The sequence below is a fragment of the Podarcis cretensis genome, assembly GCF_951804945.1.
Source record: "Podarcis cretensis genome assembly, chromosome: 12".
In the NCBI taxonomy this organism is placed as follows: domain Eukaryota; kingdom Metazoa; phylum Chordata; class Lepidosauria; order Squamata; family Lacertidae; genus Podarcis; species Podarcis cretensis.
Window position 1 is genome coordinate 36,293,621 of NC_137181.1, and position 16,627 is coordinate 36,310,247.

The 16,627-nt window shown below is 44.2% G+C and overlaps 1 protein-coding gene across 2 annotated transcripts in view; it reads right to left on the minus strand.

The window, feature by feature from the left end:
- Positions 1 to 733: 733 nt before the first annotated feature.
- GSDME (gasdermin E) overlaps positions 734 to 16,627 on the minus strand; it is a 28,236-nt gene continuing 12,342 nt past the window's right edge. For both annotated transcript variants that reach the window (XM_079948038.1, XM_079948039.1), the window contains 7 exons: positions 14,948 to 15,119; positions 12,617 to 12,737; positions 5,697 to 5,873; positions 2,980 to 3,107; positions 2,637 to 2,832; positions 1,899 to 1,972; positions 734 to 1,210 (listed from right to left, as the gene is read on the minus strand). In XM_079948038.1, coding sequence (XP_079804164.1) covers positions 971 to 1,210; positions 1,899 to 1,972; positions 2,637 to 2,832; positions 2,980 to 3,107; positions 5,697 to 5,873; positions 12,617 to 12,737; positions 14,948 to 15,119 — 1,108 coding nt within the window. In that variant the 3' untranslated portion in view covers positions 734 to 970. The remainder of the gene's footprint in view (positions 1,211 to 1,898; positions 1,973 to 2,636; positions 2,833 to 2,979; positions 3,108 to 5,696; positions 5,874 to 12,616; positions 12,738 to 14,947; positions 15,120 to 16,627) is intronic.

Sequence of the window (16,627 nt, forward strand, 5' to 3'; positions counted from 1 at the left end):
TTTCCTAGCCCTTTCCTGAGTGCCTCTGACGGAATGTTGCTGAACATCATTTTGTAGGGTAAATGTCACCACTGAACATCAGTGCTTTGCTGAGAAAATGGGGGAAGCAAAGAGGGGCCAGACAGAAACGTATAGATTAGCCATGCTAGTGAATTCCCTCTTTTATTGAGTAAAACATTGAATACGCCATCCCAGTTAATATAGGGCATGTTTCAAAACCTGATTGCTTTTTCCAAAGGTCTAAACCGTTTCAAAGGAAGGGGTGGAACCCAGATGAGCAGGATGAATACACAATGCTTCCTTATACTATGCCCACTTAGCAAAGACTTCTCCTTGCACCCCTAGATTTCTGCTAACACCTACATGATGTCAGAGATTAAACCAAGGGTCTTTTGCACTCAAAGCATGTGTGGCTACAACCTCTTCCTCAAGGAAACGGAATTGGGTCAGATTTGAAATGACTCCTTCCACAAAGATGTTTTGGATAACAAAACTCTCTAGTACAGGGATTTTCAACCTTTTCAGACCCAAGATCCACTTTCAACTGAAACATGCATTTGGAGACTCCTTTCTTAACTCTTTCACCATATATTTGCAATGCTGGTAGATCAGACCGAGACCCACTAGGTGGTCCCAACTCACTGAAGACCTCTGCTCTAGTATATACAAATGCTAACAAAGCAATAAAGCAAAGGCTGCTTATAGAACAAATAAATGCTTCTGAAGTAACCTCTGAGGAGACAAAAACTGAAGATGTATTTTAATATGTGCATTGCAGATGAAGCGCCCTTGCATGGCTCTTCAATATTTTCATTTATACACTCCATTTCAACTTCTGCCATGCTCCAGTGGCACAGCCAATTTGCCCATGTTCCCATTGTAATGATGCAAATCAGCCAAGTCCAACTCAATTATGACAGATATTAAATACTGCCGTTAGTTATCCTATTAAACCACCCAGGCCGCTGCTTCAAGCCTGAGCTGTTTTACAGCCTAATGCATGAAGTCCATACAATGCTATATAGAGAATGATTGGGGAAAATCTGGGTTTCTTCATGGTTACAGCTTTTATGCACGACTCTGTCATCTCAAGGTTAATGTTTGATAAAGCAAACAGCCTTTGTGCTATCTGAAACCTTTGGGTGTCAGCAAGGGGAGCTAGCGCTGGATCTGCAAGTGTTAGCGTGCCATCCGCCGAGGTCCTGTTAGGCTGTTCAGAGAGAGAGAGAAAGAAAGGTTAAGAGGCATTTACAATGAAATTTCAAGTGAACCCCTTCAGTAGCGAGGGTGAACTTAAAATATTTAGGAAGTGTCTAGAGAGAGTGCTGAACAAGGGTAAAGGTAAAAAGACCCCTGATCATTAGGTCCAGTCGTGGCCGATTCTGGGGTTGCGGCGATCATCTCGCTTTATTGGCCGAGGGAGCTTCCGGGTCATGTGACCAGCATGACTAAGCTGCTTCTGGTGAACCAGAGCAGCGCACGGAAAGGCCGTTTACCTTCACGCCGGAGTGGTACCTATTTATCTACTTGCACTCTGACATGCTTTCAAACTGCTAGGTTGGCAGGAGCAGGGACCGAGCAACGGGAGCTCACCCCCATTGTGGGGATTCGAATCGCCAAGTCCTAGGCTCTGTGGTTTAACCCACACCTGAGTTCAAATCCCCACTCGGGCAGGAAACTCACTAGATGACCTTGTCAGTCAGTATCAGCCTATCCTAGGGCTCATGTAAGGCTATAATGGGGCTATATGTGCCAGGAATGACAGAGCCTCTGGCCCTCCACATGCTACTGATGAGAATTGTCAGCCTCCTTGATTACTGGCCATGCCGGCCGTGGATGATGCAAGGGGCAAAGCCATGCTGCTATCGTGACTGCACACTTGCGATTGCAGGACTTACCAAGCAACATAGAGCGGGGACAACCTGGAGTTCGCAGCAGGCGCGAAGCAGGACAAGCGCATAATCAGACAGTTCTGCAGCAAGGAAATAAAGAGGCAAACCGAAACAAGGATGAAATTGAAAATTTTTACATATCATATCAGTGAAACAAGCCTATATGGAAACCTTAACAACGTAAACTCATGAAATCTAGAATTGGGGGGCAGTGGGGAGGGAATGAGAAAAATAATTCTTAAAAAAAATAATCGGGTAGCGAACAGCCATTGCTATTCTTCAGGAACCAGCAATAGCTTAACAAGTTTCCCAGCAGAAGCGAACATCTCTCTTCCCAGCCTCAATTTACCAGCCATCAACTTCACAGAATGTAGCAAACTGGCTTCTTGAACCAGGCAACTGAGCTTTGCACTCTCAATGCTGCTGCTCAAGACTGCATGCTATTTACTTCTATCACAGGAGAAAGCAAAATTGCTCAGTCGGCAGAGCATGAGACTTTTAATCTCAGGGTTGAGGGTTCAAGCCCCACGTTGGGCGAAATATTCCTTCATCGCAGGGAGTTGGAATAGAGTAGACAAATGATGTCATGGAAGGGAAGAAATGGCAACTGCTTCACACAAAATTTGGCCATTGACCCAATCTAGCCTACGGCTGTTGCCCGTTTTCCAAAGTCTTTCAGGGTGGGTGTTTCTTTCCCACAGTTCTAGAACCACCAAGCAGCTAATTTCTTTTTTCTTACTGTACCTGCCATAGCACTGAGGAGGATGTGAGCCGCTAAGAGGAGCTCCTTGTTGGAAAGTGGGTCCTTCTGCAGGAACTGTTTGTTCCGTAAACGGATTCCAACAAGCTGTAAGAAATCCTCTATGTTTTTCTGCTCTGGTGGCTTTGACTCCACCATTACAAGGAGTTCTGGTTTGTCTTCTGTACATATATGGTCCAGCTGTAAAGAACAGACAGTGTTGATGGGATGCTGAATATGGGACCAGAAATACATCAGCCCATGGGGGCGGGGGTCGAAAATCAGCTATTATTGCTTATAAATAAAAAGGAGAAAGTTTGTGTATTTGGAAAGAAAGAAAAAGATTACCACATCCTCCAGCTCAGTCACCATTTCTTCCTGAAGCAGAAAATCACAGAGTAGTTGGTATAAAGTTCCCTGCTTTTCCTCCGTTAGCTTCATGAAGGGCTGGAAATGGGTCTTGAACTGCAAGGCATCTTTCAGAGACAAAAGGGGACACACATTAAGCAACCACTTAATAGAAACCACACTGAAAGGGATTTGAAGGGGCAAAACTTTCAACAGCATCTCAACCAAAGGTTACCAGTTCAATGAAACATTTTTTAAAAGCGGGGGTGCGGCACCAGATGATATTGGACTGCAACTCCCATCATTTCTGTCCACTGGCCATGCTGGCTGGGGCTGGGGATTGCAGTTTGGGGGACGACGACAAGATCTCCATTTCTGAATTAGAGCATTACTAAATATGTTTTCAAGGCGTAATAATACAATCTTTCCTGGGACAGAAATCACAGCGCAATGCCAAATTTGCCCTCCATTTGTTAACTACTTTGCACTCCACTTCTGTAGCTTGCACTACACTAGAGAGGTAAAACTCTGCAAATGGTTTAGGGGTGCGGGGGACTGGTGACGCTCCAGAAGTTGTCAACTCCCATTGGCCATGCTGGCTGGACCTGATGGGAATTGGAGTTCAACATCTGGAGGGCCCCTGGTTCCTCACCTTTGTTTTAACAGCATATCTGTTCCTACTTATTGTTGTGCCTCTTCTTCATTAACTTTTTTTTTAAAATGCTGAATTTGCCCTTTTTCACCCAGTGCACCACTTATTTCTTGTTTTTTTGTTTCATTTTAATAAATGCTACATCTATATACGGTAAATATATTGTACATGTTTTACTCCATTATGATTTATCAGGGTGTATATGGGGCAGCATTTATTTTGAAAACTGATTTCTTTCTAGAAAGAGGAAGCTTTTATGTGCAGAAAATGTATGAAGAGTAGCTAGCACAGTGAATGCCCGGAACTCAAACATAACTCAAACTGCAACATAAATGCTTTTTCTGGATGCACTCAGCCAGTAAAAGAGAAAAACCCATAGTACATTCATGTACTATTCATTTATAGAGCAGATAATAAAACCTGGGATTGAATGGCAAATGAGGCCTAAATTTGGATCAGTTGCAAATATGTTTAAGGATTGCTTGAACTGGCTAGAGTAAGCCAATGAAATCAAGAAGCAGCCACAAGCCTTTGAAATAGTCACACAGAGCAGCAAACTAGGAAAACGGTCATGGGGAGACTTTCAACAAAAATCACTTCAATTTCAGCAATACAAAGAGATTCATTTTTTTCAATCAATTTACCTATTCCAAAGAAAGTCCTATTTTGTTTCATTGATTGAAAAATGGCTGATTTTTATCATAGCTCTGGAACTTGGGAACTTGGGGGAAAGACCACATTCAGAGGCCTTATGCAAAGGTGTTATGGAAACGCTTTGATGAAGCAGGAAAAGCAGCTACAAAGCTGTAAGGCAAAGCAAGCTGCAACCTGCTCTCCCCTGTCCTGCAAACTAATTCTTTTTCTTGTCACAACTTTGTCTGACTAGACCTTAATTGGGCAAGATACAGCAAGCACACACCAGCAACCAATTTTCGCTGCCCTAAATCTCAATTTGACCCTCATTTACAGCTTCTGCATCTACCTCTCTCATGGCTTTGTCGAGTAAGGCGGCGCTTCCTGAGCAAAAACAAGGTTCTGCAGGGTCAAGGTGCTAAGTAAGCCTCTGCTGGGGAATTTAATTAAGAAACTGTTTCCATGCTGTGCAACAAATGCTCTCAAAAAATTGCTATTCCATGCGTGCATCCTAAAACATTAATTTGGAACAGTTTGGAAGGGGCACAGCGTAGCCAAAATAGTTCGCAATTAAGTTTTCACGGCAAGGGATGATCTACCTTCCAAGCAGAACAGGGAGCACACGTTCCAAAGCACCACATTTTGACATTTGGTACCTTCACATGCCTTAACGGTTGCCCAGGAGAGGAGCCTATAGACCAATAGCATACTATGTAAAAGGAAACCACACCTTTAAAATGTGTGCATAGAAAACGCTCCAGAAATATGGATGCAATTGTACAGAGCAACTTGGAGGTGGACAAAGGGGAAGATATAATTTGTTTCCCCTCCCAGTTTTTTGGGGGGAATCCAAAGCAAACCCACATACGTACTTTGAGGGGAAGAGTGGTATAAATATATCCAATGGTAGGCACCAATCTCAAATCCATTGAGAGGATCTCAATTCATTGATAACAAAAAAAATCCTTGCCCAAATCCAAAACACCACCTCTTTATTTTTTACATATCAACACGTGGAGCATGTGGCCTTTTCTACTCAGAGGGATGAGAATTTTATGAACCAGCAGCTGACACCAGTGTTTCCCTCTCCATTTAACAGTAAGTTGCACAACACTGTCTTGCTCAGGCTAAGGGCTGGGTGTGAGGTTTGCTGCAATACCAATATAACTGTCTTTTTCTTAGGTTCAAGAACTGGAAATACAGACCGGGAGGGGAATTTCAAACCCCTCTTTCCATGCTGCAGCAATCAGGTTGGCAAACTATCTCCAACACTCTTCTCCTACGCACATCCCAACGTTCCTTTGTGTACCCTGATATCTAAGAGCTTTTCAGAAGACCTATTTAAAACTGAAAACAGGTTGATCTTCCATTTTGTTCTTAATGTGAGCCAGGTTTTCTTTTGTACTTCTTAACACTTCCCACTCAGTCCTACCTTTGCTCAAAACACTTAATGGGGCATCACTGGGGACAGGGCCTGGCGGATTCTCACTATCGACAGCATCCAGAAGATGGGGGAAGAAAGAATATCGGAAAGCTGCAGACCGATAAGCCGTTCCTTCCATGCTGTCCCTTTCAAAGCCACCCTCTTGGTCATGTAGCAGGCAGAATTCTGTCAAACAGAAAGGGCTTGATTGAGTTGTCCAGAAAGACTTTGGAAACACAGCAACAAAAAATTACCCAGCAGATGCCTTTTGATTACATGTTAGCCTGCCAAACACACACACACATTTAACTTTTCTTCCTGTGCACCTGAACTTTTAGAGAGAAAAAGAAAACTGCTAAATTACTGCCCAGCAAGTCTTTAACTGGTTGGGAAGGAGGGCTACACAATCGTAGCTAATTAGCAAGTTTGCTAAAACATGATATGTTTAGTTTACAGCTCCTCAAAGATATAAATGAGAATTGGATCCAAGTACCATGTTTAAATTTTTTTAATTAGTGAAGGTTGCCATGAGAAACATTTCCCCCCTGTCATGTTACGGTAAATAACACATCACACCACGAGACCCACAGTTATGTGAAAGAGATTGTATCTAACTGTCCATTTACTCGGCTGTCCATTCATCAAAATACACATTTGCTAATAGAAGCAAACTACTAGGATGAATACCGTTAACAGTTTTTCTGCTGTCACCCAAAGGAACTTAAGTCCTAGCGATTCAGGATTCATACTCCTCTTTGTCCCATCTGTACAGAAAGACAGTGGAATGAAAACCTAAATATTGTGTGGCTTGCTATCATTAAGTACCGTTCCCATAGGATGGGCTACTTGACTACACACCTTTGGGTTAAGTTTGCTCTGCGTGGCCCACACAGAAATATGTGCAGATTTGCTTTTGACAAAGGATGGAACTGGTTAGATTTGGATCTGGCTCCACCACTCCCCCTAGTGGACATCAGGCCGCACATACAGCCCAGCCAGGAAAGGGCTTTGAGTCAAGGAAGTTTTTCCTGACTTTTCAGAGAACTCTTATGGAATCTTGAAGAGGCAGCAGCTAAACAACCTGCCCCTTTCTATTCAAGGTGTGATCTTTTTTGAAAAAGAGAGAGGGGGGGAGAGGACGAGCACTTTTGAGTATCACAATCAATTCACTTTATGATTTATAAGCTTTTAGAAAATGCATATAGCAGTCAGATTGCAGCACTCTCATTTGCAGAAGGAAAAACTAAAATAATATTATATGCTTTGTTTCTGGATGCAGCTGCACCATACATTTAAAGCGCATTGCCTCTTCCAAAGATTCCTGTAGTTTGCCCCAGCACCCTCAACAAACTATGATTCCCAGGATTCTCTGGGGGCTGGGGGTGGAGGCCATGCTCTTTTAATTTGTAGTGTGGATGTAAACTTTCTAAAAGAGTGGGAGTGGTTTTTGGAGGCCCTCTACTTCAGTGATGGCCAAACTTGGCCCTCCAGCTGTTTTGGGACTACAACTCCCATCATCCCTAGCTAACAGGACCAGTGGTCAGGGATGATGGGAACTGCAGTCCCAAAACAGCTGGAGGGCCAAGTTTGGCCATCACTGCTCTAATTCAACTACTTCCTCTGAAAAAACTCAAGAGCTAGAAGATCCCTCGACAGATGATAGCTTTCCGCTGGCTCTGTTTAAAGACCCCTAGCGAGGGAGAGTCCATCATTCATCAAGGTAACTGATTCCATGTCAATTGCGTAGAAAACAAATTCTCATCAGAGCCAGAGTTAACAACACGGATGTTTTGAGAAATGGATCTATGAGAAAATGGAAGAGATTTCACTTTCCCCAGCACTCTTGCAAAACTGTAATGAAATCTGCATGAAGATAACAGCAGACTTAAGGATAAATGTGAGACGGGAGGAGCAACGCTAACTGTCAACTTCACAGCCCATGCTCAGAATTAAAATATAACTGTTCCACATCCATATCCCTTCTCACTGAATTGAGGACATGTATAAAAAGGGAAATACAAACAGAGCACCAGGAAGGAAGCATTTCAACAAAGATAAAAAGGCCGCGGCCACGCAAACCTCTGTGCTGGAGAATGAGATGAAGGAAGCAATTGTTTGTGGAGCTGTTGGCATATTAAAAACCCTTAGAGACCCAGGCAAGCAACACAGAAAGATGGGGGGGGGGGAGAGAGAGAGAGAGAAATACAAATTAAAGCTATTCCCAAGAGTAATGAGACTCTGCCATGGTGCTCCTCGTGCCTCTGCTAAAGCTAATAAGAGCTGGCTGCGAACATTGGAAAGAAGAGATATTGGTAACACTATTGAATTAACTTCTGTTCCCAGGGCAATCTTATCTAATAATGTCCCAAGTGAGTAAGTCTGTCTGGAAGCCTGCATTATCCTTCTAAACTCCAGGATCAGGCAGGAGGAAAAGATATCTTCATAAGCCAGATAGGAAGCAGCGAGGAGTAAGTGGCATCTGGACCTGTGATCCAGATCTGCACCATACGAAAAGCAAATTTAAAACTTATTGCCTAACCAAGAATTCTGGGAACTGCAATTTACCTCTCACAGAGCTAGTTTGCAGGACCTTTAACAAACCGCAGTTCCCAATATTCTTTTTTTTTAGGGGCGACAACGAAATGTGCTTTAAATGTAGAGTGTACATACAGCCAACGGACCTCCCCCCAAATATCAATGTGGACAAACCATATCATAGCTGGTCAACTGTCCAAGTTTCACAGCTATGTGATATCAGTGGTTGTTAGAGCACTGCCCTTCCCACTCTTCCTAAAGCCTATTTGCATGATAACAATTCCCTAATTCTAGCTGGCAAAAAGGCACTGTGTGTTCCATGCTGGCAAAGCCACGAAGAAATATGGGCTGTGGTTTGCTAAGAGTTATAAAGCACTCAAGAGCCACATGTGCTACCAATACTACCAGATGCATTCCCAGAAAGAGCACTGGAAATAAAGGAAAACATAGAAGCATAAAGCAAAGCACCCCCTTGTGAGCAGATACGAGCTACCCTGAAATTCTGTGGCAAGGATTTACTTCTACCCCACTTCGATATATCAATTTGCAACCAGAGGCTCACTGTGGATGCAAAGTGAGCAAGAATCTGAGATGGGGACTGTACGTGAGCCGAGACTGTGTTCATACACATTCTGGCCATTTGGAGGACATCTTAATGGGCAGGGCTACAGAGAGGCAAACTTACTTACCGTATTTTTCGCACCATAGGGCCCACCGGACCATAGGGCGCACCCAGTTTTTAGGGGGGTGGAAATCAAGAAAAAAAAACCTTTTTTCTCCCCCAGCCCCAAAGAACAGCGTACAGGCTGCACACAACCTCTCCCTGCCGGAGGGGTTGCACGAGGCTATGGCACAAGCCAAGGCAGCGAGCAGGATGGATCCCGCTCACTGTTTTGGCTTCCCCTTTAGCCCCGTGCAGCCTCTCCTTGCCAGGAGACGCTGCGCAGGGCTAAAGAATCCATAGCCCCGTGCAGCCTCTCCTTGCCGGAGGGGTTGTGCGCAGCTATGGAGCAAGCCAAGGCAACGAGCGGGATGGATCCTGCTCGCTGTTTTGGCTTCCCCTTTAGCCCCATGCAGCCTCTCCTTGCCGGGAGACGCTGTGCAGGGCTTTCCTGGCTTTCCTGGGAGGTGGGGAGATTCCCTCACCTCTCCCAAAAGCCCGCAGAAGCCGCGCAACCCCTTTAAAGAGATTGCGGCTTCTCCTGGCTTTTCTGGGAGGTGGGAGAAGGGACTGATGCGGCCAGTCAGTCCCTTCTCCCTCCTGTGGAAAAGCCCGCAAGAGCGCACAGAGCTTGTGTGCGGCTCTTGGGGGCTTTCCCCGCCTGCCTCCCCCTGCATTCGCTCCATAGGACGTACACACATTTTCCCTTGCTTTTTAGGAGGGAAAAGGTGCGTCCTATGGTGTGAAAAATACGGTAAATACAGCAAACAGAAGAAGCATTCCTGCAACAGTATAAAGGAGATGATATACCAAGGGTACAGATGGTGCCAATCCAGAACTCTAGACTTGGTCCCTTTTGCAATTCAACGAGAAGAAACAGAATACAGTGGTACCTCGGGTTACATACGCTTCAGGTTACATATGCTTCAGGTTACACACTCCGCTAACCCAGAAATAGTACCTCGGGCTAAGAAATTTGCTTCAGGATGAGAACAGAAATTGCATGGCAGCAGCACAGCGGCAGCGGCAGTGGGAGGCCCCATTAGGTAAAGTGGTGCTTCAGGTTAAGAACAGCTTCAGGTTAAGAACGGACCTCTGGAATGAATTAAGTATTTAACCCGAGGTACCACTGTATGGAAAACTGATCGATCATCATGCATGCAATAATCCCTTGCGATTTGCTGCCATAAAACTTTACTACACAAGTCAATAAAACTTTTATGGGCCCAATTTGAAGGGAGTTATTCTTTGCTCAAGTTGCTGGGCACCAAGGAAAGAGATCAGGAACGCCCTTCTGCTATAGCGTATTCTCCCTGAATAGTGGAAACAGTTTGCCTTGCAGCATCTACGTTCCCATGCTGACATACTTATTTCACTAGCTCCTGCGGGAGGAGTGACTAACTGGGTATTAGAGAAAATATGGTTTGCTTGATGACACACTTCGTTCACTAGACATCCCCCCATGAGGTAGGGTTGTGGACTCTTGTTCTGCGGCAGACCCCACATAAAAACATAATAAAACATTAAAAACTTTCCCTATACATAAACTGAGATAGTGGAGACATCCATCTTATATGACGCCTGAGAGATAAGATCACCAAATACCAAAAAGGGCAGGGCAGCAACGAAGAGGACAGAAGTTAATAAACCCAAGGGTGTTGCACTTGTTATCTCGATCAAACAAACCATTCCAATAGGGAGAAGATATAGAGGCTGGAAATGTTAATATTTTATCATTAATGTTCATGCTTAGTTGTCATCTTAAGATCTGTGCATACACACAAGCACTCTATCAAATTATATCCATAGTGCTAAAATTGATATGTGGAGATGAACCAGAATATCTTGACAACTACAGCAACAATAATATCTGCTCCATTCTCTTATATCAGCCAAATAAAACTCCTATGCTACCACCCATGAACATTGCAAACAAATGAGGTGCTTGAAGGCTTTGCATTTAACCTGCCCCTCAGGTGGATCTTTTCACTGGCCTTTTGCCAATGTCAAATGAGTTCCAGGCAAGCCTATAAGATACTCTTGCACTGCTGAGAAGGATGAGCAAGTGGAAGAGGATCATAAATGGTAGAAAAGAAATTCTGTCTGAAATCACTGCAAACTAGATCCCCAGCAGGCAAGGGTCAATTCAGGCATCAGGTCCTTCAAACATCAATTCCGACATGGACACATATAAGTCTGAGGCACCGCAGGTCACCAACTCTGGAGGGACATAATGAGGAAACCTTTGATTCCTCTCACTGGTTCAGGGATGGGGAACGTCTTGCCCACAGGCCAAACTTTGCCTGCCCACAAAGCCATTTTGGGCAAGCCACACCTACTCACCCATCCTACACCTACAAAGCCCCCTTGAGCAGCTTCTGAAGTGCCCAACCCCCACTTGGTTGTTGGGAGCTTCTAAAGCATTGTACAAAGCAGAATTGGCCAGGGAGGTCAATCCTGCATGGTTCGGGTGAACCCAGTGTTAAGTAGGATAGAAACCTCTGCTAAAATGAAGTTCTCCCCTCTGTTTCAAGCAGTGGTTTCAACGCAACCCCATCCTGAATCCTGCTCAGTTTGAATGTGCTGTAAAGTCCTCAAGTTGGGGCTTCAAAGCACCTTCACAAGCAGTAAAGTCATGCTAAAATAGCTTTTTCCTTCCTTGTATCAGCAGAGCAGCAACAGCTAAAATGAAGGGAAAGACCTAGCCCCACCTTGCTGCATGGAAGGTGCTTCGAAGTCCTGACTTTGGAACGTCAAAGTGCCAAACCACCTGACACCATTATGAGAGCCAGCCCACTCATGGGGCAAGGTGGCAGGGTTGATCTTCCTTCTCCTCCTGTTGTTCCTGATGTAGATCTTCCCTGATATGGAGAACGCCATTCTGGGGTCTGCCTCAGATACCCAAATGTCTTGGGCCACCCCTGACCATTATGATGTCAGTTGATTGACAGGCGGGTGATCCTACCCATTTGACAAATTGGTTCCCTTGCACTAGTCAGATCATCCTTTGCAGGTCAAATAAGGCAACCCTCACTGGATGATGTCAACTGCAAAGGTGTGAATTTCCCTTTCAAGAACTCCTTTAACTGTATCCTGCCTGATGCTTTGAGTCCCGTGGGAGGTTTGGGAGGCAGAGGCAGTGAACAGAGTGGAATAAGTTTTCTCTGCTTCCATTTTTGTGTTGCACATCCATAAATTGCTGAAACTTCCACCAAAAAATACACAAAACCCTGCAGGGTGCTTATGAAGTACTATAGAGGTTCAGCAGGAGGGGAATAATTGGAAAAAAGGCTAGGAGAAACTCTACTGTAAAAGCAGATGGTGTATGAGCAACAATGGATTATAGCAGCTGAATGAGTTAGCAAAAGAACAAGACCGACTCTGACAGATGGATCTGCTGGGGAGGAAGACTCTTGTGTCACTAATACGTTTGCTCATTTACGATAACAGAAAGACTCTTTTGTAATACACCCAAGACAACACACTGTGGACAGAGTCCCTCTTAAAAGTAAGTGCATTTTCAAATTCAGCAAAGGCAAGAATGGCTTTAAGCAACTGTGTACACTTCCAAATCCTTGTATTGTTTCTCCCCTCTAACTCTATTCAAAAGTTATCGGACAGTGAACAACTTGATTGACTGTATCATGTCCTAATCCTAGCAAAAATGCATCGCTCATCAAGCTACAGAGCTTGGTAATGCTGCTCAAGGGAAGAAGATGAACATATTACTTACCAAATTGTCCGTCACGCTTTACATAAAGTTCTATTACACCATAAGCAATAGCTGTGGGAGCAGGGATCTCCAAGATCACATTAGAATCCTTTATCACATTCCCATTTTCACTCACTGATACCTGAGGGAGATATTAATCCGCTCTTTAATTTACACTGGCTTAATTCAGTGCCAGTAATAACTTGCAGACAAAATGAATGTCAAGATAAACAACATACTTAGTTATGTAGCACTACAAAAAACAAACACACCACAAAAAAGGCTCTCTCCATCCTTTCTAAGCCAGTTACACAAGTTGATGAAACAGAAAACAAAAAAAGAGTTCTTTTTCACAGGGTGCAGACGTTACAGAATTTGTTTCCACAAGGTTGGCCACAGGTAGTTGCTGGTGACCATTAGAGAAGCCTTAGGTGAAACCAGTGTCAAGGACAGGCAGAGCTCTGCCTGGTGCAGAAGAAAGAGGGTAGGCAGATGAGGAATGTCAGAGGGCAAGCTGAGTTTGGCAGGACAGTGCCCCGTTTGTCCTAATATACCAACCTCTGCTAGTTGGCTGTGCCCAAACAGCTTAAATTGGTTTTTAAACCATTATTGGAATTGGCCACAGGTCTACCATAAGAATGATCCTCCATGGCTATATATTGATCGTCCAGCAATTGAGGCAGTATATAACTTTCTGCTTACCAGGGTACCAGAGACACAGCCAAGTGGGACCATCTCTGTAACACTGCTTGTGAGCGTCTACACCGCTGACCAGAGCAGTAGACTTAATAGGACTTCGGTCCAACACAAGTGTTTTATATTGTTAGCCTGAGTTTGTGACATAGGCTTGGCAAAGCACCTCTATGCTGATATAGCTTCCAAACTGATCGGAATATTTCCACACTGAGAAGATGGTGCGCCACTTTTGCAGTGTCTTAAGTAAACGTTTAGGAAAACCATCCTGACAAACGTCCCTCAGATCGCTCAGGTTTCACTCTTTTAAAAGAGCTGTCTCAAAATCTTAATCTGGAGCAGATTCAAGGGCAGAAGCCAGCATCACTGGGCACCTGGGTACAAAGCTTTGTAAGAGACCAGCTACTGACTTCCTGAGCTTCATGGCCCTGATGCTCCTCTTCCTATCTTTGGCTGCCTCCCTTCCCCAAGCAGGGCGAGAATAAAGCAATGCTCTCCACTTGCTTTGCACTCTCCCTCTGGCTGGTCATGCAGATTGCACCCAGAAGGAGAGGGCAAGCAAATGGGCAGTGGCAAGGTGGAGATGGGTGCAGAGAGCGGAGCCTGTTCGAGGTATCTTGCCCAAAGGCACCTCTAGCTAGCATTGCTCTAGAGTAACCCTGCCATAGGGAAATGATTTTTTTTCCTTTTCACAGGCACCAATATTCTTAAACACCTGCCTGAAGAAAGCCATGGGGCTGGGGGGTGGGCAGGCACAAACATGTATACAGAACTTTAGTTCTATGAAGCCATGTAATTTTTAGTAAGCAGACCAGGGATGTGGAACCTGTGGCTTCCTTGGATGTTGTTGGGACTCCAGCTCCCCCAGCCCCAGCCATTGGGACCCAAGGTTACGGATGGTTGGGGGTAGTGGTCCAAAAGAATCTGGAGGGCCAAAGGTTTTCCCACCCCTGATTAGACTTAGGGGACAATCCATAAGGAGCTTCCCCAGCATGTGCCGAAATGAAACGAGGAAATTAAAGGAATGTATTATTGCAAAGCTTTCCTTGCAACTGAGCTTCCGTAGGAGAATGTCCCACAGAGCTGCACCTCGGCATGTGGAATCACTGCATACTTGTGAAGAACTGTTCAGAAGCAGGAAAGCTACAGGGGCCTATAACAGCACAGATAATCTTAAGACGCTAAATGGAACATGTCACAGTTTTAAAGTAAAACACAGTCAAACTGCAACTTATGCAGGGGTTATGTTCCGGGGATTGTGCATAAAGCCAAAATCGTGTATAGTCAAAACAACCCTGGAATGTATCCTGTGCAAGCATCCCTACCTTTTTGAAGTTGGTGCGCCGATCAGATCTTGCCCCACGCAAGGTGCTTTCCGCCTTGCTTACTGAGCTCTGGGGAGGTTTTCGCAAGATCTTGCCGGGCTGTCTGAGATCTTGTGACAGCCTCCCAGAGTCCACACAAGAGCTTCCCAAAGCTTGGCAAGATATTCTGAGAGTTCTTCAGCTCTCTGCCTTGCGTGCATTTAATTTGTACGATTTCAGCTGGCCAGCCGCCAAGTACGTAAAGCTGAAATCACTCAAGTTAAATGTGTGCGAGGTGCAATTCAACAGTACGTATCTATAATGAACTGCATTCAAATTTTTTTCCAGTTCTTACCTTGATAACTTTTGTCTTTATCCCCACCATACTAGCCATTTTTTCTTCTGTCTGAATATGTTCAGATATTAAACATTTCTGGGTTGTTACTATTCTTTTTGTCAGGATACAAAGAACTTCATGCTTTCTTTCAAGCATTTGTTGCAGCAATGTATTGTGCAGATTAACAGCCCTGAGGAAGGAGTATGAAACAGACAAAAATTGCTACCCAGGAAAAAATGTATCTTTATTAACTACACCAGGTGTAGTCAACCTTTTTATACCTACCGCCCACTAATGCATCTTTCTTGATGGTAAAAATCTCCTTACTGCCCATCAGTGCTCGATGGAAGGAGGATTCAGCTTGTGTTGTAGAATTCCCTACCACCCACCTAGAATCCTGAAACGCCCACTAGTGGTCAGTAGGGACCAGGTTGACAACCCGTGAACTAGGTGCAGAGCACTGATCTGTAAGAGGCTGATAAAGTGTTCATTCTTTGGTGGCAAATTGCAAACAAGAGAGGCACAAACAAGAGAGATGCAACCCTAGTTTTGCAAGCAGATGCTCCTTGCTAGTTTGTCAGTGTCTGGTAAATCAATCTGAGGATGCAATTCCATAGCTGGGGCAACACCCTATGCCTGGCAGCCAGCCACGTCATGTGAGCAAGCAGGGGCATTCACAAGAAGAACCTCCGATGAAAGTCTCAACAAGGCTGGTTTGTATGGGAGCAGGCAATCCTTTCAAAAATCTAATGGTATTAATAGGTAATCATGTCCCAATGTGCCAAGAGAATGGGAAAAAATATTTCCCCAAAGAAGATTGTAGACTTCCTTAATAATCTCCAGAGAGCAGGATTCATTATAGTCAAAGAAACCTGTTAATGGCACACTGTTAAGCTAATAATGTCAATTACGGCAAGCTTTTACAAGCTAGCTATTACAGTGCCTAGAAAATGCATCCTAATATCAATTAACAGGTAAATCTAAGAGGATAGCAACTAAAGAATATATTCATTCTTTTGCACAGTTAAGTGCAAAAGTTCTTGCTCCTTCCTCTGTTTCAAGGAGACTCAATACCTGAACTAGATGTTACATGCAAACATTTGTAACAAATCCCAGATAGTCCTCCAAGGAAAAGCCACTTAAGGAGGTTGTATTTGAAGCAGAAGGTTTGTTGTACACAGGTGAGAAGCAGGACCTAGTACTCGGTCCTTTCACTATCCCCTTTTTGTTGTTGTTGCTAGCTGCTGCCCTGCCCTGTGCGATTCCAAATATGCATTCTCTGCATAGGATTCCAAACACATTGCTGTTGTCTCTCTTCTTCAAGGTTGTACAAATACTATTTATAATCTATAGTATGCACTCTACCTATCCCCTCTTGACTTCACCTAACTGACATACATCAGTAAATAAGTCTATATGATTAGTCAACACCAAGGATAATTCATTCTATGGCTATTCAATTCCATAGGAAGCAGTAGGTTTCTACAGATGTTGATCTGGAGTAGCACAAGTATACACAAAGGAAGTGGGGGTGGGAAGAATTATTGTTTTGGTGGGGGGGAAAAACCCATAGTATATACCGTATTTTTCGCTCCATAGGACACACTTTTTCCCTCTTAAAAACTAAGGGGAAAAGTCTGTGCATCCTATGGAGCGAATGCAGGGGGGGAGGCAGGCAGGAAAAGCCCCCAAGAGCTG